This window comes from Hoplias malabaricus, chromosome Y (genome assembly GCF_029633855.1).
Source record: "Hoplias malabaricus isolate fHopMal1 chromosome Y, fHopMal1.hap1, whole genome shotgun sequence".
In the NCBI taxonomy this organism is placed as follows: Eukaryota; Metazoa; Chordata; class Actinopteri; order Characiformes; family Erythrinidae; genus Hoplias; species Hoplias malabaricus.
In genome coordinates this window covers 29,205,047-29,227,101 of record NC_089820.1, presented here as the reverse complement: position 1 = coordinate 29,227,101, position 22,055 = coordinate 29,205,047, and the positions used below count along the sequence as shown (strand labels likewise).

The 22,055-nt window shown below is 44.3% G+C and overlaps 2 protein-coding genes across 2 annotated transcripts; both read left to right on the top strand.

The window, feature by feature from the left end:
• Positions 1-435: 435 nt before the first annotated feature.
• LOC136679565 (uncharacterized) lies at positions 436-3,335 on the top strand. Its single transcript, XM_066658173.1, has 6 exons — positions 436-448; positions 546-616; positions 883-1,945; positions 2,141-2,321; positions 2,513-2,581; positions 2,899-3,335. The coding sequence occupies exons 2-4, from the start codon at positions 564-566 to the stop codon at positions 2,162-2,164; spliced, it is 1,140 nt and encodes a 379-aa protein (XP_066514270.1). The 5' UTR covers positions 436-448; positions 546-563; the 3' UTR covers positions 2,165-2,321; positions 2,513-2,581; positions 2,899-3,335.
• Positions 3,336-16,643: 13,308 nt separating this feature from the next.
• Positions 16,644-19,536, top strand: LOC136679660 (uncharacterized). Its single transcript, XM_066658307.1, has 6 exons — positions 16,644-16,656; positions 16,765-16,835; positions 17,102-18,164; positions 18,360-18,540; positions 18,732-18,800; positions 19,118-19,536. Exons 2-4 carry the CDS (start codon positions 16,783-16,785, stop codon positions 18,381-18,383), a joined length of 1,140 nt encoding a protein of 379 aa, XP_066514404.1. The 5' UTR covers positions 16,644-16,656; positions 16,765-16,782; the 3' UTR covers positions 18,384-18,540; positions 18,732-18,800; positions 19,118-19,536.
• The last annotated feature ends 2,519 nt before the right edge of the window (positions 19,537-22,055 follow it).

Genomic DNA, 22,055 nt, shown 5'->3' with positions numbered 1-22,055 from the left:
TAATTACATTCAAGTTTAATGAATGTAGTGGCACTCTTCTGTGAGAGAATCTTTGCCGTTTCAAAGCAATGTGGTTAATCTACAGTTATTAGGTATTTGTAACTACCATTTTAACCTCAGAGTCGCAGCTTGGTATGAGGCGCGTTGTCATAGCAACGGTTCATCAACCGCTGTTAGTAAGATTTGGTGTAGTTTGTTAATATTTTTTTGTACTAGACTCTAACACTTTTTCACACTATTTATTTTACTATGCGCTGTATTTTCTGCGTAGTATTAGTGTGTAGCAAAGAGGCGGGAATAGAACAGAATAGAATAGCAAGAGTTTCAGTAATATTCCGGAATATTAAAGAACAGTGAGCATGATGTCACAGTCCCCGCCCCTCGCTCCTATAAAAGAGCGGGAGAGTCATTGTGATGTCATTTCAGAGCGGAACGTTTTCGAGTGAAGGTGAGTCTCCTTTTCTCTCTTTCTCTGATTCTCTCACATTTTCCTACAGCTGAAGATTTAACGGAGGTTCATTGTTTTTAAAACTCTCCATTTACAGTGTAAACGAGAAAACAAAATGCCTGAGCAAACGATCAACCCTATCACTGCTGTGTGTGAGGAGACAGGAAGGTGAGTTTTCAATGATAACGCTAACGTTTCCAGGTATTTGACTAATTTAAGAGTGTTTTTAAAATGCCCTGTTAGGCGATTATGACAGGATGGCCAGGTTACAGCGCTGAAATCTGGACCCGTATTTGTCCTGTTTTGACCGGACATTTGATCATTACCAAAATCCAAATGTAGTACACAAAATGGCAGCGAGAGTGTTATTGCAGAGACCAGAGAGTGTACTATAGCCACCATTCATAACTAAATAAGCATTTCTACATGTGTAGGAGCGCGGCTGGCGGGGAGACACCGGGCGGCCGTGACGACTTTCTTCAGCAGAGGATTCTGCCAGGAGTCCTGTTCTTGCTGAACAGTCGACTGGTGGAGTCCCCAACTTCAGATGTCTCCAGGAGGGATTTTAATGAAGGACTCGCCCTGACCATCACAAACGAGGTAATCCAGGTCATTAAGAACACCAAAATGTCTCTTTGTGATGGTCGTCCCTGTCCAGTCAGTGAGGGCGAGGACACTGTGAAAGAGGAGGAGGCCGCGGAAGAAATGCAGAGAGAGGCCTCAGAGGAGATGGAGGAAGAGGACGCTTGGTATGAGTTTTTGGAGAACTGGAGCCCAGAACTCAGGCAGGGGAGAACAGTCCAGAATGTGCTGGACTGTTCCAGCTGTTGCCCAGGCCTCAGTAGAGTGTCTGCTGCCATCAAAAATAGGATGAGGAGGATGTTCAGAAGAGCTGCTCAGTTCTTCAACAGACGGACAGCTCCTGCTCCCTTTGCTCCCCCACACTTACCACAGCAGGGAGCCAGCGACACCTCAGAGAGCCTGTCTACTGCGTCCTTTCCTAGCATGGACATTATTCCTGCCTTCAGACAGTCCCGGATCCTCCGTATCAACAACATGGCCGGTGGAGATCCCAGTGTTGAAGGGGAAGCTCCCAACAACTCCCTCCTGAGGGCTATGGAGCCTTTCACTGAGGAGTCAGTGAAGCGCTTCCTTCAGGAGGTGTTGGACTTTATGGCCAGCAGAGGCCGCAGAGCAAGTGTTGATGAGATGTACGATCATCTAATGAGCATGGTCGGCTCTCTAGAGCGTCTGCGGGAGATGGCGGAGAGACCAAGCATGGAGCTGCACGACATCATCACCGAGGCCACAATAAGGACCACCTTTAACGTCCCACCTAATGCTCTGGTGATCTGGGGATGTCCGGAAGGGCCCTTGCCATACCCAGAGATTCCAGAGTCCTGGGAGCGTGAGCCAGTGGTGGAAGCTGAGAATGAGCCCACTAGGAGAACAAGGCTCCGCTGGCCATTCAGGTTCCCCAGAATCAGATTCAGCCAGGTGTGTGAGACTTTTTATCGACACTAAGTCACTAACATTACAGTTAAGGTGGATTTTCAAAGCTAAACAACCTTTAAAATGATAAAAATAATTAGACAATTTGAAGATAATTTGGCATTTGGATGATGACAGGTAATGATTGTTACTTTTCTGCAGAGTGCTCAGGTGGTGTACAGCTGTGATTTTCTTTAACAGTTTTTCAGGAGGCGCAGACAGTGAGGTTTGCGATGTGCTCGTGGAAACACTGAGCACCGAACCTCAAGAATCAGATCTAAACCGAGCCTGGAGGTGAGGCTGAGAGCAGAGGTGGTGGTCAGAGTGTGGGGGGGCTGCTGCAGCTCAGGATGTCTTCCAGTGTTTGTGGTGCGGAGAGAGGGTGAGGACGCTCTTCACTAGCTAATTTTACGTGTGTGTAGTTACTCAGTTACAAATTCTGTTACGTTTGTGAGTATTGTTTTACAAAGTCAGTCTTTTTGACCCTTTTGTGACTCCGTAGATATCAGTTATACACTGTGCTGTTCGCTCTAGTGCTCAGTTGGTTGATAGTTGTGATTTTTCTTTCTTTAGCGGTGGCTGAGGAGGTGCAGGATGTGACGGAGTACTCCGTGGGAAACAGATGCAGTACTAACCCTAAAGGTATGTGAGATTTCTTTGTATTTACTGACAGCGCAGGTCACTATTAGATTAAAACTAGATAGCGAAGGATGAATTTAATGATGATTGAAGTTTAACTGAGTAAAATAATCTGAGGGACAAAACAACAACAACAGTAAATAATAATAAAACACAGCGGTTCACTGGAAAGAACCAAGGTTCCAAGAATCAGGAACGGAGTTCTCTTGGTGGAAAAGCGTTACATTGAGTGAGTCACACATTCACGACATTTGATTTCTACACTGTGCTGTTCTCTCTAGTGGTCAGTTGGTTGATAGTTGTGATTTTTATTTCTTTAGCGGTGGCCGAGGAGGCGCAGGACGCGAGGGAGGACTGTTACGGTGGTAAGGTGGTAAGACTGGGCGGCACGGTGGCACTGCAGGTAGTGTTGTTGCCACACAGCTCCAGTGGGTGGATGGTGGGTTCAGTCCCTGCCTCTGGTCACTGTCTGTGAGGAGTTGCTGTGTTCTCCCCGTGTCTGCGTGGGTTTTCTCCGGGTGCTCCGGTTTCCTCCCACAATCTAAACACATGCTGTAGGTGGATTGGCTGTGACACTGTCCACCGAAGTGAGTCAGTTTCGGACCCACCACGGCCCTGGTGAGGATGAAGAATAAATGCGAGGACTGGTATGTCCTCGACATTCAGAACGCTCCAGATCTACAGAAGTGAGGATTGATTACAGCTGAGTGGATCTGTCTGAGCAACTTTATGAAACTGATCTGAAATAAAACAAAAATAGAAGTAAATACTTTGTTTCAGATATTTTTTCCTGAGACAGAGACATTTTACATGAAGACTGCATTATAACTGAACAGTGAGGGGGTAAATAAAGTAGTGGTGCCATAAACGAGACGTCAGAAAAATCAGTGAGTGGTAAATGAGTGAATAAAAGGTTGAATATGGAACTAAATTAATTAAATACATTGATTATTGGAAATATATTTTTCTGAAATCTTAGGGGTTGAAATATTCAGATTTTCAAAAATATAAATTCAAGTCTTAAATCCAGACTCAGTTCAGCTGTGAATTTACCCAGTGGCCACAGGTCAGTGGAAGTGACGCTGGAAATAAGGTTAAATTCGGACGATTTTTAGACGTCTTTTTCCTGATGTCGGTGTGACGTCCTCATATTTGTTGTTTACAGAAGTTCATTTCAAGTCATTTTCACGTCGCATTTCATTTTAATAAGTTTTCTTTCAAACCACACTTTAGTCACAAACAGCGCTGTGTGTTTAATCTTTCCTCTCAGGAACACGTCTGTAGCCACAAAATCACATTGAAACAAAGAATAAAGGATCATCGTCATCTTTGCTGCGTAATCCATTTCAGGGTCGAGGGAGAATTAAATACATAACGTCTAAATAACTTTTAAAAAAATATGTGAAAGTGCAGTTTTCAGTTATAAATAATATCTATTTACATCTATACACCACATTTAAATATAATTAAGTTAATAAAACATTTAGATTAGATTCAACTTTATTGTCATTGTGCAGAGCATTATTACATAATTTAGATAAAGTGCAGTAGTGATATGACATTGTGATTATGGAAGTTAAAGTAACCATATATACATATTGAAATATATAACATGTAAACAAAGTAACATTGTGTAGCATTGTTTACTGAAGGATGAATGAAATACAGCTTTACAGAAGGTGCAGTGAGATGATTGTGCAATGTTTGTTTAAAGTGCCTGAATGGTGTTCATCAGGATAACAACCTCAGGAAAAAAAACTGTTACGAACTCTGTTAGTGCGGGAACGGAGGCTCCTGTAACGTCTGCCAGATGGTAAAAGGCTGAAAAGTCCATGATTTGGGTGGGTGACGTCCTTGACGATGTTTCTTGCCCTGCCCAGGCAGCGTTTGTGGTAGATGTCCTCGATGGTAGGTAATTCGGTGCCTATGATGCGCTGTGCTGTTTTTACCACCCGCTGGAGAGCTTTGCGGTCTGCAGCACAGCAACTGCCGTACCATACAGAGATGCAGTTGGTAAGTATGCTCTCGATGGTACAGCAGTAAAAGTTCACCAGTATCCTGGGAGACAACTGAGCTTTCTTCAGACTCCAAAGAAAATAGAGGCGCTGTGTCTTTTTGATGAGGACGGAGGAGTTCAAGGACCAGGTGAGATCATTGGAAATGTGGAGACCAAGGAACTTGAAACTGGGCACCTGATCCACTGCGGTTCCATTGATGTAAATGGGGGCGTGAGCTTGGTTCCTAGTCCGTCTGAAGTCCATGATGATCTCCTTTGTCTTGAGCGTGTTTAGTACCAGGTTATTGTTGTGGCACCACAAGGACAGATGCTGTACTTCATCCCGGTAGGCCGTTTCATTATTGGCTGTAATCAAGCCTATCACCGTGGTGTCATCTGCGAATTTGACTATGGTGTTTGAACCATAGGCAGGTACACAGTCATGGGTGAAGAGAGAGTACAGAATCGGGCTCAGAACACAACCTTGTGGAACGCCAGTGCTCAAAGTGATGGTTGATGAGTGAAGGTTGCCTAATCTAACAGATTGGGGTCTGGTAGACAGGAAGTCTAAAATCCAGTGGCAGAGTTATGTGCTGATACCCAGTTGGTTGAGTTTGGATATCAGCACAGACGGAATCACTGTGTTGAAGATCATTTATATTTCAATCAATTTATAAGATCAATCCCCATAACATTAAAACCAGTTTGTAAATACACAGTGGAGAAGAACAGTCCTGGATGGCCGTACTGAAGCGCACATTAACTCAGTCAGGTTTGGTAACCATCTCTGAGTGGTTTTAATGTTATGGTTGATCGTTTTATAACGTACTAAATGACTTTATTTGAAATCATAACTTCATTTTTAATCACCAGGTGTATAATATTGTTTGTTTATTTTATACAGTGGAGGACAGAGTACACAAACCCTGTGTTTGAGTAAAAGTACAGAAACTTTGTATCGACCCACACTCGGGCCGATTCCCGCATGCCGGTGTTGCACCGAATTCTGTGACTCCAGAGGACACTACTTCATAGCTTTAGCCACTGAATCTCCATATAAACCTTATAAACATTCAGGTTTCAGTACATTTATGTAATTAATATTCAGTGGAGTCACAAATTCTGATTGCAGCTGTCAGAAACTGTGTCCCCTACGCTGGACATGAATTAGCACCCTCTGGGGTCAAAGAATTTGGTGAACCCCCTAACTAACAAAGGAGTCATATGTTTGTGGAATTATATTTAAAACGTTACACCAAAAACCAGCACTGAGATTGAAAATGTATTTTAAACTATTTATTACTTTGTTGGGCGGCATCGTGGTGCAGCAGGTAGGTGTTGCAGTCACAGAGCTCCAGGGTGACTATCTGTGAGGAGTTATTTTCACATAAAATTATGAGATATCTATGAGAAACCAAAAACGTGTTTATGAATGTGACTGTATTTGTACAAACTGCAGACTGTGAGACACAGAGTGGGATGTGTTCATTTGTGGATTAACATTTACACAGTTGTAAATTACTTTGAGACTAATCTCTCCTTACGTTCCGGGCACTGGAGATTCCTGATAAGATGCTCGTCCCAGCGGTGTTGCACATCACGCACGATGACAAGGTCCAATTATTCAAAACCATAGCAAAAGCACAGAGGTTTGCCGAGGAAATACAGAAAAACAAAACATGAAGGTCAAATGTAGTACATAGTCTCACTATCATCTGTTGGCTGCTACATTTGGTAATTACATTAATTAATGTCAAGCGGTCTTACGATTGAGTTTATCATACATCCAGTATGCCTCAACAAACAATTAACATTGGTGAAGAGATCACAGGTAACTACTATTGCATTCCTTATTATATGCTGTAGTGTAACGACTAGAGAGAGATACATTGTACATATACAATCTCTGAAGAATATTCTTATATAACGCCAGGCCTAGGGAGCTCTGTTCCATCCGACTAATGATTGTTTAGTTGTGTAAAGATGTTAGAAGCTAAGAGGTTTCTCATGTCCCCTTCAGATAAGTTAAAGCCACAGCAGGTTTGTTGTTTTTGGTTTTTATTGTTTAAATCTGTATCTAAATGTGTTTTGTTACACAGTCTTTATAGATATCCAGAGCTTAACCAGAAGGACCCCAGAAAAGGGGGTAATAAATAGACGTAAGCAATTATTAGATGTCAGATACAAACAAGGTTAAATTTTGTACATTTAACGTGAAAGGGATTCACCACTCAATAAAACGGAAGAAAATAAAAAAGAAAAGGCACAGATATATGGTGACCAGACATCCTCTGTTTTAGACTTAAAAAAATGTCCGGGCAGAATTTCACAAACGTCCGGGATATTGTTTTTCTAGAGCTTACATAGAACGTCGAGAAGTTTCGTTCACAAACTAGTCCCGCCCTACCCTACTCCGATTGGTTCGCTTGAGTGAGAAGGGGGCATGGTGAAGTAGCCTAAAATCTTCTGATTGGACAGTCTGACTGTAGAGCTACCGTTATTGGTCGATAACCTTCTCTGTAAACATTTAATTGGTCAGTCTGCACGTCAGTAGTCCTTGTTTACTTTAGTAAAGGTGCAAATAAAAGGCGAGAGCTCATCTCCTCTCATGTCCTCTTTTTCACCATCGCATATCCGGTCGACCTACCGAGGGGTGGCCATATTCATTTGCAGGAATATCCCATTTGTACTACGTGTGTGTACTAGGGACCCTGAAGGTAGATACCTCCTTGTTAATGGTGTTAATTAATGGTGCATGTATCACAATGATGAACATATATGCCCCCAATTCACCATCCCCTTTGTTTTGGTCTACAGTAGCTGCAGTTTTGGAGGAATATAACTGCCCTTGTACAGTGCTGGAGGGTGACTTTAACTCACAAATTAGACAGACTTCCAGTAGGCGCGCACACAGAAAAAAAGAGAAGGTCCTTATCTTGCTGAAATGCTTAAAGACATTCATTTTATCGTTGTCTGGAGAACTCTGAACCCACTGACATCAGACTTCACATTCTGTTCTCACCCACACAATACCTATTCCTGAATAGACTCTTTTCCGATACCAAAACAGAACATAGGGCGGGTGACCAAAAGTAGTATAGGATCTGTCCATATCAGCGGCCATGCTCCAGTTTATTTGGAACTGATTATAAGTGAAACTACAAACAGGACACAGAAATGGAGATTTCCACCATGCCTAATTAAAGATAAGGACTTTAAAAGAAAGATGGAGGCAGAGATAGACATTTTTTTTTAATAATCGATAACGGTGAAACAAATCCAGAGTTTCTTTGGGAATCTGCAAAGGCTTACCTTAGAGGGTTTACAATTTTATCCACAGGAGCTGGTCATAAAATTAGAATATCATGAAAAAGTTGATTTATTTCAGTAATTCCATTCAAAAAGTGAAACTTGTATATTACACTCATTCATTACACACAGACTGATATATTTCAGGTGTTTATTTCTTTTAATCTGATGATTATAACTAATGAAAACCCCTAATTAAATTTCTCAGAAAATTTGAATATTATGAAAAGGTTCAATATTGAAGACACCTGGTGCCACTTTAATGAGTGAATTAACTCAAAACACCTGCGAAGGCCTTTAAATGGTCTCTCAGTCTAGTTCTGTAGGCTCCACAATCATGGGGAAGACTGCTGACGTGACAGTTGTCCAAAAGATGACCACTGACACCTTACACAAGCAGAGCAAGGCACAACAGGTCATTGTAAAGAGATGGGGCGTTCACAGAGCTGTGTCCAAGCTCATTAATAGAGAGGCGAAGGGAAGGAAAAGATGTGGTAGAAAACAGTGTACAAGTGATAACCGCACCCTGGAGAGGACTGTCAAACAAAACCCATTCAAAAATGTGGGGGAGATTCACAAAGACTGGACTGCAGCTGGAGTCAGTGCTTCAAGAACCACCACCACACAGACGTATGTAAGACATGGGTTTCAGCGTCGCATTCCTTGTGTGAAGCCACTCTTGAACAAGAGACAGAGTCGCATTCCTTGTGTGAAGCCACTCTTGAACAAGACACAGTGTCTGAAGCGTCTTGCCCCTGGGCTGAAGACAAAAAGGACTGGACTGCTGCAGAGTGGTCCACAGTTATGTCTCTGATGAAAGTAAATTTTGCATTTCCTTCAGAAATCAAGGTCCCAGAGTCTGGAGGAAGAGAGGAGAAGTACAGAATCCACGTGTTTTCTGAGGTCCAAGGTCAACTGTCACGCCTTCGTCCTGTCAGTCTGTTGTCCCCGCCATGTGCTTTATTTGCACATGGCTCTGTTTTGTTTATGTCCTTGTCTCCGCCTCCTCGTCCGTGTCATCTGTTAACCCGTCCTTCTCGTTATCTGTCTCAGGTGCGTCTCGTTTGTGTGAGTATTTAAGCCCTCTTGTCTCTCATCCGTTTGTCGTACATTTCTCATTTCTCTTTTCTCATGTCTAGTCGGTCGTGTTTTCGAGTCTGTCCGTCTGTCTCCACAGTTTCTCCGTGTTTGTTTCCCTAGTCGTTGTTTCGTGTCGTAGTTTCTTTTCCTCTCTCGTTCCTTCGTTTACTCTTTAGTCTGTCAGTCCCGTTTGCCCTGTTTAGCTCCCCTTGTTTAGTTTAGCCTGGTTAGCTCCCTGTTTGTTTTCGTTTTGTTAAGGTCTCTGTTTTGTTGTTTTCCTTTATTAAAAAGCTGTGTTTTAGCGAGTGCGTCCGCCTCCCTCAATCCGCCCCTCGTTCCTGACAGAATGTACGACCCCCAGGACGCAGCTAGCACAGACTATTATCTCAAGGGATGTGCCGTTCGCCGGACTCCATTCCGCACAGGCCCCAAAGATCCTGTGGGGGAGGCTTTGAAAGCGGCCTCGGAATGGAGTCGCCGGCTCCAGCTCCTGCCTGGCGCTGCTCCGGATCCTATAGCGGAGGAGTCGACTCGGGAATCGAGTAGTTGCGCCAGCGGGAGTCGAAAGAGTCGGCGGAAGAAGCGTGCTGGAGTTCCCCCCTCGCTGGAGGATTACCCCCTCAGGTCCGGGGAAATTTTTGGGGGGGCGTTAAGGGTAGGGGCTGTTAGCCTCACCTCCGTACCTCTGAGGTCTGAGGCTAACAGGGGCGCACCTCGAGGTGATCTAATGGGTGCGCCTGTGAAACCCCCTAAACCCTTTACAGCTCCAGCGCGAGCCCGGCGAGCAGCACAAACCCCTGTCCTCGAGAGCGCGGCGCGCGCCTCTCCTGTCTTCAGGGACGACGTCGCTGCAGGTTCCCCTGCCTCCGTGGACGACGTCGCTGCAGGTTCCCCTGCCTCCGTGGACGTCGTCGCAGGGTCTCCAGTGTCCGTGATGGCGGCACCCGCCGCTCCAGTGTCCGTGATGGCGGCACCCGCCGCTCCAGTGTCCGTGATGGCGGCACCCGCCGCTCCAGTGTCCGTGATGGCGGCACCCGCCGCTCCAGTGTCCGTGATGGCGGCACCCGCCGCTCCAGTGTCCGTGATGGCGGCACCCGCCGCTCCAGTGTCCGTGACGGCGGCGGTGCCCGCCGCTCCTGTGTCCGTGATGGCGGCGGCGCCCGCCGCTCCTGTCCCCGTGACTGTGGCGGCGCCCGCCGCTCCTGTCCCCGTGACTGTGGCTACGGCCTCTTCTGTCCCCGTGACTGTGGCTACGGCCTCTCCTGTCCCCGTGACTGTGGCTACGGCCTCTCCTGTCCATGTCCGTAGGTCGGCCCGAAGGACTTCAGGGCCGATCCCCAGAACTGTGCCCAGGCTGGTTCCTCAGACTGCCACACAGACATTAGCCAGTCCTGGGCACCGCCCTGTTATTTTGGTTCCCTTGTCTGTCCCTGTCATGGTTCCCGTCTCTGTCCTTGTCCCAGTACCCGTGTCAGCCTTTGTCTCTGTCCCTGTACCTGTTACTGTATTCATGTCTGTCCCCGTAAACGTCTTGGTCCCTGTTCCCCTACCAAGTCCAGTCCAGTCACCTGTCCTGCCTCATGTCCAGTCCCCTGTCAGCCCTGTCCAGTCTCTGTTTCAAATCCCTGTCCAGTCTCAAGCCCCGTCTCCGTTTCAACCCTCTGTCTTGTCTCATGTCCAGTCCCCTGTTAGTCCTGTCCAGTCCCCGTTTCAACCCTCTGTCTTGTCTCATGTCCAGTCCCCTGTCAGCCCTGTCCAGTCCCTGTTTCAACCCCCGGTTCAGTCCCCTGTTAGTCATGTCCAGTCTTCGTATCCGTCCAATGTCCAGTCACCCGTCTTGTCTCCGGTCCAGTCTCTGTTTCAAATCCCTGTCCAGTCTCAACTCCCGTCTCCGGTCTTGTCTCTGTTTCAACCCTCTGTCTTGTCTCCTGTCCAGTCCCCTGTCAGTCCTGTCCAGTCCCTGTTTCAACCCTCTGTCTTGTCTCACGTCCAGTTCCCGTATCCGTCCAATGTCCAGTCACCTGTCTTGTCTCAGGTCCAGTTTCCCTTCCAATCCCCTGTCCAGTCTCCAGTCCCGTCTCCGTTCCAGTCTAGTGTCATGTCACCTGTCCTGTCTTCTGTCCAGTCACGTACCCCTGTCCAGTCTAACGTTCCTATCCTGTCCAGTGTCTTGTCACCAGTCTCTGCTCCCGTCCAGTCCCAGCACCAAGTCATGTCACCTGTCCCGTCTTCTGTCCAGTCCCTGTTTCCATCCAGTGTCATGTCCAATGTCAAAAACCCTGTCAAGTCCCATGTGTCCACTCCTGTCCTGTCCAGTCCGTTCTCGTCTCTTGCTGCCCCCCTTTGTCAGTCTCCTGTCATGTCCCATGTCCCGTCTCGTATATTCGGTCCTGTCGTGTCCCCAGCTCCTGTGTCTGTTCCCGTCCTGTCCTGAGTCCTGTCTTGTTTTCCGTACCCTCTCCAGTGCCAGCTCCTGGGGGGTTTAGGAGTACGCGCCCGGGAGTTGCGCGTTCTTGGGGGGGGCATCTGTCACGCCTTCGTCCTGTCAGTCTGTTGTCCCCGCCATGTGCTTTATTTGCACATGGCTCTGTTTTGTTTATGTCCTTGTCTCCGCCTCCTCGTCCGTGTCATCTGTTAACCCGTCCTTCTCGTTATCTGTCTCAGGTGCGTCTCGTTTGTGTGAGTATTTAAGCCCTCTTGTCTCTCATCCGTTTGTCGTACATTTCTCATTTCTCTTTTCTCATGTCTAGTCGGTCGTGTTTTCGAGTCTGTCCGTCTGTCTCCACAGTTTCTCCGTGTTTGTTTCCCTAGTCGTTGTTTCGTGTCGTAGTTTCTTTTCCTGTCTCGTTCCTTCGTTTACTCTTTAGTCTGTCAGTCCCGTTTGCCCTGTTTAGCTCCCCTTGTTTAGTTTAGCCTGGTTAGCTCCCTGTTTGTTTTCGTTTTGTTAAGGTCTCTGTTTTGTTGTTTTCCTTTATTAAAAAGCTGTGTTTTAGCGAGTGCGTCCGCCTCCCTCAATCCGCCCCTCGTTCCTGACATCAACGCAGCCATCTACCAGGAAGTTTTAGAGCACTTCATGCTTCCTGCTGCTGACCAACTTTATGGAGATGCAGATTTCATTTTCCAACAGGACTTGGCACCTGCACACAGTGACAAAGCTACCAGTACCTGGTTTAAGGACCATGGTCTCCTTGTTCTTAATTGGCCAGCAAACTCCCCTGACCTTAACTCCATAGAGAATCTATGGGGTATTGTGAAGAGGAAGATGCAATATGCTAGACCCAATAATGTAGAAGAGCTGAAGGCAACTATCAGAGCAACCTGAGCTCTCATAACACCTGAGAAGTGCCACAGACTGATCGACTCCATGCCGCGCCGCATTGCTGCAGTAATTCAGGCAAAAGGAGTTCCAACTAAGTATTGAGTGCTGTACATGCTCATACTTTTCAGTCGGCAGGCGTTTCTAAAAATCCTTTTTTGTACTGGTCTTAAGTAATATTCTAAATTTCTACAAACCGGATTCCAAAAAAGTTGGGACACTAAATAAATTGTGAATAAAAACTGAATGCAATGATGTGCAGGTGCCAACATCTAATATTTTATTCAGAATAGAACACAAATCACAAGTTTAATCTGAGTAAATGTAACATTTTAAAGGAAAAATATGTTGATTCAATATTTTACAGTGTCAACAAATCCCAAAAAAAGTTGGGACAAGTAGCAATAAGTGGCTGGAAAAAGGAAATTGAGCATATAACGAACAGTTGGAAGACCAATTAACACTAATTAGGTCAATTGACAACATGATTGGGTATAAAAAGAGCTTCTCAGAGTGTCAGTGTCTCTCTGAAGCCAAGATGGTAAGAGGATCACCAATTCCACCATTGTTCAGCAGAAAGATAGTGCAGCGATACCAGAATGGTATTACCCAGCGTAAAATAGCAAAGACTTTTAAGTTATCATCATCAACTGTGCATAACATCATTAAAAGATTCAGAGAATCTGGAACAATTGCTGTGCGTAAGGGTCAAGGCCGTAAAACTCTACTGGATGCTCGTGATCTCCGGGCCCTTAAACGTCACTGCACCTCAAACAGGAACGCCACTGTCAAGGAAATAACAGAATGGGCTCAGGAATACTTCCAGAAAGCTTTGTCAGTGAACACAATCCACCGTGCCATCCGCCGTCGCCAGCTGAAACCCTACAGTGCAAAGAGGAAGCCATTTCTAAGCAAGCTCCACAAGCTCAGACGTTTGCACTGGGCCAGGGGTCTTTTAAAATGGAGTGTGGCAAAATGGAAGACTGTTCTGTGGTCAGATGAGTCACGATTTGAAGTTCTTTATGGAACACTGGGACGCCATGTCATCCGGACCAGAGAGGACAAGGATAACCCAAGTTGTTATCAATGCTCCGTTCAGAAGCCTGCATCACTGATGGTATGGGGTTGCATGAGTGCTTGTGGCATGGGCAGCTTGCATGTCTGGAAAGGCCCCATTAATGCAGAGAACTGTGTTCAGGTTCTAGAACAACATATCCTCCCATCTAGGCCCAAGACGATTGAACAGTTAGAGGCCTGTATTAGACATGAATGGGAGAGCATTCCTATTTCTAAACTTGAGAAACTGGTCTCCTCTGTCCCCAGACGTCTGTTGAGTGTTGTAAGAAGAAGGGGGGGTGCCAAACAGTGGTAAAAATTGGCCTTGTCCCAACTTTTTTGAGGATTTGTTGACGCAATGAAATTTTGAAACAACATTTTTCCCTTAAAATGATACATTCTCTCAGTTTAAACTTTTGATCTGTGATTTGTGTTCTATTCTGAATAAAATATTGACATTTGCCACCTCCATATCATTGCATTCAGTTTTTATTCAATATTTGTTTATAGTCCCAACTTTTTGGAATCCGGTTTGTATATAATAATCTAAATATATTATACTTCCACAGTAAAATTTCTTAATTTTCAGGATATTAATTGTCTGTTATATTCTATCTTCAGTGAGCCTTTCAGATTTTTGAGACACTTTGAAAATTGAGATAATGTTCAATAAATTTAGCTAAATGTGCAATTTCTCCATGTTCTCTATGTTCACAGGGCCATTGCAAAAAATGTCCACAGTAAAAATCTGTGTGTAGATTGTTTGAAAGAAAATGTTTTTTGATAAAAGTTTAAGTAAGTGCCAGTACTGCTAAGATTATTAGCGCCCCCTAACTTCAATATTATTTAGATATGTGATTTTTTTTTTGCTAGACTGATGTGTAAATGCCCTACTAAAGCACGAACTTAAGTTTTATTGTTTTACTCACTGCGACTGGCGAAGAGAGAGAGAGCGGAATCGCACCGTATACGGCAGTGGCCGGAAATAGGGGGGCGGCCGGAGTTAGAGGGAAGACTGCTACGTGGTTCTATGGTGTATTTTACAAGACGATGTGATCATTTTTGTGGGCTTGACTTGCTAAACTCGGTGGCTCAGATTATACTCGGCTACGTAGCTGCATTACGGAGGTTTATAGTGTCGGATGAATTCGAGTTCGACTTCGATCACATTTACAAGAATAACGGTACCTCTAAATTTGAGTTTAGCTTATTGCTAGGCTATTGTCATGAATAATGTTGTTTTTGAGATGAGTTCATCAAGCCATTAAGGAAATATTGGACAAGAACTTCAGTATGTCACCATGTTTACATCTTTTAAAGTATAGCCCTGATGTGGTTTTAAATGAAAATCTGAATATTTCAACCCCTTAGATTTTAGATAAATATATTTCCAATAAACAATATATTTAATTAATTTAGTTCCATATTCAACCTTTTATTCACTCATTTACCCCTCACTGATTTTTCTGACGTCTCGTTTATGGCACCACTACTTTATTTACCCCCTCACTGTTCAGTTATAATGCAGTCTTCATGTAAAATGTCTCTGTCTCAGGAAAAATGTCTCAAATAAAGTATTTACTTCTATTTTTGTTTTATTTCAGATCAGTTTCATAAAGTTGCTCAGACAGATCCACTTAGCTGTAATCAATCCTCACTTCTGTAGATCTGGAGCGTTCTGAATGTCGAGGCCGTACCAGTCCTCGCATTTATTCTTTATCATCACCAGGGCCATGGTGGGTCCGAAACTGACTCACTTCAGTGGACAGTGTCACAGCCAATCCACCTACAGCATGTGTTTAGATTGTGGGAGGAAACCGGAGCACCTGGAGAAAACCCACGCAGACACGGGGAGAACACAGCAACTCCTCACAGACAGTGACCAGAGGCAGGGACTGAACCCACCATCCACCCACTGGAGCTGTGTGGCAACAACACTACCTGCAGTGCCACCGTGCCGCCCAGTCTTACCACCTTACCACTGTAACAGTCCACCCTCGCGTCCTGCGCCTCCTCGGCCACCGCTAAAGAAATAAAAATCACAACTATCAACCAACTGAGCACTAGAGCGAACAGCACAGTGTAGAACTGATATCTACGGAGTCACAAAAGGATCAAAAAGACTGACTTTGTAAAACAATACTCACAAACGTAACAGAATTTGTAACTGAGTAACTACACACACGTAAAATTAGCTAGTGAAGAGCGTCCTCACCCTCTCTCCGAACCACAAACACTGGACAACATCCTGAGCATCCTGTGTACCCCACTGCTTTTGTTACCTTCTTCTCTGCTTTATTTACGTCGTTATTTACCCCTCTCTGTATTATGCACTGCTTTACTCCAACACTGTTGTTTATATATCCTTTACTGCTTTATTTACATTCTCCTCACTGTATTGTTTACCTGGAGGAAACCCACAAGGACAGGGGGAGAACACACCAAACTCCTGTTTTCTCTGTGCCTGTGTGGGTTTCCTCCAGGTGCTCCGGTTTCCTCCCACAATCCAAACACACACAGTAGGTTGACTGGCTTTCCAGAAGTTTGCATACGTGTGAGTGGCTGGGTGAGTACGGGACGCCCTGTGATGGATGGGTGCTCTCTCTTGCCCTCAGTGAATGTAGCTTGGCTCCGGTTCCACCACATCCTTTAACAGGATGAAGTTGTTACAGAAAATGAAACTGCGAATCAATGACTGAATGATAATTAATGTTGAAAAAAAAATTGTAAATAAAGGGTGGCATGAAAACTCCCAGAAGCTGTTAATAAAATTGAATAATAATAATGTTTGATAAACGTTGTGACATATCATTATTTATTATTTGATAATATAGCTAACATTAGCCAGTTGGCTTTAAAATAGAACTAGGACTTAATTACATTCAAGTTTAATGAATGTAGTGGCACTCTTCTGTGAGAGAATCTTTGCCGTTTCAAAGCAATGTGGTTAATCTACAGTTATTAGGTATTTGTAACTACCATTTTAACCTCAGAGTCGCAGCTTGGTATGAGGCGCGTTGTCATAGCAACGGTTCATCAACCGCTGTTAGTAAGATTTGGTGTAGTTTGTTAATATTTTTTTGTACTAGACTCTAACACTTTTTCACACTATTTATTTTACTATGCGCTGTATTTTCTGCGTAGTATTAGTGTGTAGCAAAGAGGCGGGAATAGAACAGAATAGAATAGCAAGAGTTTCAGTAATATTCCGGAATATTAAAGAACAGTGAGCATGATGTCACAGTCCCCGCCCCTCGCTCCTATAAAAGAGCGGGAGAGTCATTGTGATGTCATTTCAGAGCGGAACGTTTTCGAGTGAAGGTGAGTCTCCTTTTCTCTCTTTCTCTGATTCTCTCACATTTTCCTCACATTTTCCTACAGCTGAAGATTTAACGGAGGTTCATTGTTTTTAAAACTCTCCATTTACAGTGTAAACGAGAAAACAAAATGCCTGAGCAAAAGATCAACCCTATCACTGCTGTGTGTGAGGAGACAGGAAGGTGAGTTTTCAATGATAACGCTAACGTTTCCAGGTATTTGACTAATTTAAGAGTGTTTTTAAAATGCCCTGTTAGGCGATTATGACAGGATGGCCAGGTTACAGCGCTGAAATCTGGACCTGTATTTGTCCTGTTTTGACTGGACATTTGATCATTACCAAAATCCAAATGTAGTACACAAAATGGCAACGAGAGTGTTATTGCAGAGACCAGAGAGTGTACTATAGCCACCATTCATAACTAAATAAGCATTTCTACATGTGTAGGAGCGCGGCTGGCGAGGAGACAGCGGGCGGCCGTGACGACTTCCTTCAGCAGAGGATTCTGCCAGGAGTCCTGTTCTTGCTGAACAGTCGACTGGTGGAGTCCCCAGCTTCAGATGTCTCCAGGAGGGATTTTAATGAAGGACTCGCCCTGACCATCACAAACGATGTCATCCAGGTCATTAAGAACACCAAAATGTCTCTTTGTGATGGTCGTCCCTGTCCAGTCAGTGAGGGCGAGGACACTGTGAAAGAGGAGGAGGCCGCGGAAGAAATGCAGACAGAGGCCTCAGAGGAGATGGAGGAAGAGGACGCTTGGTATGAGTTTTTGGAGAACTGGAGCCCAGAACTCAGGCAGGGGAGAACAGTCCAGAATGTGCTGGACTGTTCCAGCTGTTGCCCAGGCCTCAGTAGAGTGTCTGCTGCCATCAAAAATAGGATGAGGAGGATGTTCAGAAGAGCTGCTCAGTTCTTTAACAGACGGACAGCTCCTGCTCCCTTTGCTCCCCCACACTTACCACAGCAGGGAGCCAGCGACACCTCAGAGAGCCTGTCTACTGCGTTCTTTCCTAGCATGGACATTATTCCTGCCTGCAGACAGTCCCGGATCCTCCGTATCAACAACAGGGCCAGTGGAGATCCAAGTTTTCAAGGCGTAGCTCCCAACAACGAGTTCCTGAGGGCTATGGAGCCTTTCACTGAGGAGTCTGTGAAGGATTTTCTCCAGGAGCTGCTGAACATCACTGTCTGCAGATGCCGCAGAGCAAACGTTGACGAGATGTACGATCATCTAATGAGCATGGTCGGCTCTCTTGAGCGTCTGCGCACTATTACAGAGACACAAATCCCTGAGCTGTACAAAATAATCAGCGAGGCCACAATAAGGAGCGCCTTTAATGTCCCACCTAACGCTCTGCTGATCAGGGGATGTCCAGAAGGGTCCATGCCACACCCAGAGATTCCAGAGTCCTGGGAGCGTGAGCCAGTGGTGGAAGCTGAGAATGAGCCCACTAGGAGAACAAGGCTCCGCTGGCCATTCAGGTTCCCCAGAATCAGATTCAGCCAGGTGTGTGAGACTTTTTATCGACATTAAGTCACTAACATTACAGTTAAGGTGGATTTTCAAAGCCAAACAACCTTTAAAATGATAAAAATAATTAGACAATTTGAAGATAATTTGGCATTTGGATGATGACAGGTAATGATTGTTACTTTTCTGCAGAGTGCTCAGGTGGTGTACAGCTGTGATTTTCCTTAACAGTTTTTCAGGAGGCGCAGACAGTGAGGTTTGCGATGTGCTCGTGGAAACACTGAGCACCGAACCTCAAGAATCAGATCTAAACCGAGCCTGGAGGTGAGGCTGAGAGCAGAGGTGGTGGTCAGAGTGTGGGGGGGCTGCTGCAGCTCAGGGTGTCTTCCAGTGTTTGTGGTGCGGAGAGAGGGTGAGGACGCTCTTCACTAGCTAATTTTACGTGTGTGTAGTTACTCAGTTACAAATTCTGTTACGTTTGTGAGTATTGTTTTACAAAGTCAGTCTTTTTGACCCTTTTGTGACTCCGTAGATATCAGTTATACACTGTGCTGTTCGCTCTAGTGCTCAGTTGGTTGATAGTTGTGATTTTTCTTTCTTTAGCGGTGGCTGAGGAGGTGCAGGATGTGACGGAGTACTCCGTGGGAAACAGATGCAGTACTAACCCTAAAGGTATGTGAGATTTCTTTGTATTTACTGACAGCGCAGGTCACTATTAGATTAAAACTAAAAAGTGAAGGATGAATTTAATGATGATTGAAGTTTAACTGAGTAAAATAATCTGAGGGACAAAACAACAACAACAGTAAATAATAATAAAACACAGCGGTTCACTGGAAAGAACCAAGGTTCCAAGAATCAGGAACGGAGTTCTCTTGGTGGAAAAGCGCTACATTGAGTGAGTCACACATTCACGACATTTGATTTCTACACTGTGCTGTTCTCTCTAGTGCTCAGTTGGTTGATAGTTGTGATTTTTATTTCTTTAGCGGTGGCCGAGGAGGCGCAGGACGCGAGGGTGGACTGTTACGGTGGTAAGGTGGTAAGACTGGGCGGCACGGTGGCACTGCAGGTAGTGTTGTTGCCACACAGCTCCAGTGGGTGGATGGTGGGTTCAGTCCCTGCCTCTGGTCACTGTCTGTGAGGAGTTGCTGTGTTCTCCCCGTGTCTGCGTGGGTTTTCTCCGGGTGCTCCGGTTTCCTCCCACAATCTAAACACATGCTGTAGGTGGATTGGCTGTGACACTGTCCACCGAAGTGAGTCAGTTTCGGACCCACCACGGCCCTGGTGAGGATGAAGAATAAATGTGAGGACTGGTACGGCCTCGACATTCAGAATGCTCCAGATATACAGAAGTGAGGATTGATTACAGCTGAGTGGATCTGTCTGAGCAACTTTATGAAACTGATCTGAAATAAAACAAAAATAGAAGTAAATACTTTGTTTCAGACATTTTTTCCTGAGACAGAGACATTTTACATGAAGACTGCATTATAACTGAACAGTGAGGGGGTAAATAAAGTAGTGGTGCCATAAACGAGACGTCAGAAAAATCAGTGGGTGGTAAATGAGTGAATAAAAGGTTGAATATGGAACTAAATTAATTAAATACATTGATTATTGGAAATATATTTTTCTGAAATCTTAGGGGTTGAAATATTCAGATTTTCAAAAATATAAATTCAAGTCTTAAATCCAGACTCAGTTCAGCTGTGAATTTACCCAGTGGCCACAGGTCAGTGGAAGTGACGCTGGAAATAAGGTTAAATTCGGACGTTTTTTAGACGTCTTTTTCCTGATGTCGGTGTGACGTCCTCATATTTGTTGTTTACAGAAGTTCATTTCAAGTCATTTTCACGTCGCATTTCATTTTAATAAGTTTTCTTTCAAACCACACTTTAGTCACAAACAGCGCTGTGTGTTTAATCTTTCCTCTCAGGAACACGTCTGTAGCCACAAAATCACATTGAAACAAAGAATAAAGGATCATCGTCATCTTTGCTGTGTAATCCATTTCAGGGTCGAGGGAGAATTAAATACATAACGTCTAAATAACTTTTAAAAAAATATGTGAAAGTGCAGTTTTCAGTTATAAATAATATCTATTTACATCTATACACCACATTTAAATATAATTAAGTTAATAAAACATTTAGATTAGATTCAACTTTATTGTCATTGTGCAGAGCATTATTACATAATTTAGATAAAGTGCAGTAGTGATATGACATTGTGATTATGGAAGTTAAAGTAACCATATATACATATTGAAATATAAAACATGTAAACAAAGTAACATTGTGTAGCATTGTTTACTGAAGGATGAATGAAATACAGCTTTACAGAAGGTGCAGTGAAATGATTGTGCAATTTTTGTTTAAAGTCAAATCAAATCAAATCAAATTTATTTATATAGCGCTTTTCAACTCATGTTGTCACAAAGCAGCTTCACAGAATTCCAGTAAGACAAAGATTTGACACGAAATGTAAAAACAAATGTAAAACCCTCAAGTGAGCAAGCCAGGGGCGACAGTGGCAAGGAAAAACTCCCCCAGCTGAGGAAGAAACCTTGGGAGGAACCAAGGCTCACAAGGGGTGACCCATCCTCCTCTGGTCAATCTACTGGTGATGATAGTTAGTAGTCCGTGAGAACTTCAGTGTAGGGGCAGCTTCAAGGCACTTGGTGGTTGCTGGAGCGTGGGCAGCTGGTCTGAAGCGTGGAGGAGGATCTCGACAGTCATCCATCAGTGTCCAGACAGACAGGTGGGCAGGTGTTTACTCGGAAAGATGTAAAGGGATGGAATTAGTTTTGAACTGTTTTGTGTTTGTAAAGTAGAAAATATAAAAATTTCCAGAGTGTGGCTAAGGACTCCGGCAGATCTGACTATGACAGCTTTAACTAAAAGGAGAGAACCAGGAGGACACACAGACACGGGAGCATCCTGAAACACTGGCATCCCTCCGCTCCACCGTCAACAAACCTGAGTGATCGCGAGAAGCGGCGGGACGACAGCACCAGCGTCTCAGTTTACTATAATTCCCTGTGTCCATGGACCCCCCGAATCTGCCGCCTTTATCTATGGGGGAGCATTCACTACCAATAGATAAACTAAACAAATGAGTTTTTAGCCTAGATTTGAAGATTGCGACTGTGTCTGAGTCCCGAACATTTTCTGGAAGATCATTCCAGAGTTTGGGGGCTTTATAAGAAAAGGCTCTTCCCCCAGCTGAGGCCTTCTGAATTCTGGGAACAATTAAAAATCCAGTATTCTGTGATCTGAGTGAACGTGGAGGCTCATAATAGGAAATTGTATCTTGAAGATATTCAGGAGCGAGCCCATGTAGAGCTTTATATGTTAATAACACTATTTTGTAGTCAATGCGGAATTTAACAGGCAGCCAATGAAGTGATGATAAAACTGGGCTGATATGTTCAAATTTTCTAGTTTTAGTGAGGACCCTAGCTGCAGCATTTTGAACTAGTTGAAGTTTTCTTAAATTGCTGCTGGTGCATCCTGACAGTAGTGCGTTACAGTAGTCAAGCCTTGAAGTAATAAAGGCATGTACTAATGTTTCTGCGTCCTGAAGGGATAAGGCATTTCTAATCTTAGCAATATTGCGAAGATGTAAAAAAGCTGTCCTAGTGATTACTACCTATGTGTTGATCAAATGATAAATCCGGGTCAATTATGACACCAAGTTTTTTTGCTGCTGAACCAGGTTTAAATGGAAAGTCAGCGAGATTTAAAATTAAATCTGATAATTTATTTCTTGCCACTTTTGGACCCAAAAGCAGGACCTCTGTTTTGTTGCTGTTTAGAAGGAGGAAGTTACGCAACATCCAGCCCTTCACGTCTTTTACACAGTCCTCTATTTTCTTTAATCTGTGTTTGTCATTGGGCTTGGCTGAAATATACAATTGTGTGT

Bases quoted from the DNA above. Each gene is read 5' to 3' on its own strand.
- LOC136679565 (XM_066658173.1), top strand. From the start codon at position 564: ATGCCTGAGCAAACGATCAACCCTATCACTGCTGTGTGTGAGGAGACA. The intron at 617-882 runs GTGAGTTTTCAA...CTACATGTGTAG, and splicing joins GTGTGTGAGGAGACAGGAAG to GAGCGCGGCTGGCGGGGAGA. The intron at 1,946-2,140 runs GTGTGTGAGACT...TTTCTTTAACAG, and splicing joins CCAGAATCAGATTCAGCCAG to TTTTTCAGGAGGCGCAGACA.
- LOC136679660 (XM_066658307.1), top strand. From the start codon at position 16,783: ATGCCTGAGCAAAAGATCAACCCTATCACTGCTGTGTGTGAGGAGACA. The intron at 16,836-17,101 runs GTGAGTTTTCAA...CTACATGTGTAG, and splicing joins GTGTGTGAGGAGACAGGAAG to GAGCGCGGCTGGCGAGGAGA. The intron at 18,165-18,359 runs GTGTGTGAGACT...TTTCCTTAACAG, and splicing joins CCAGAATCAGATTCAGCCAG to TTTTTCAGGAGGCGCAGACA.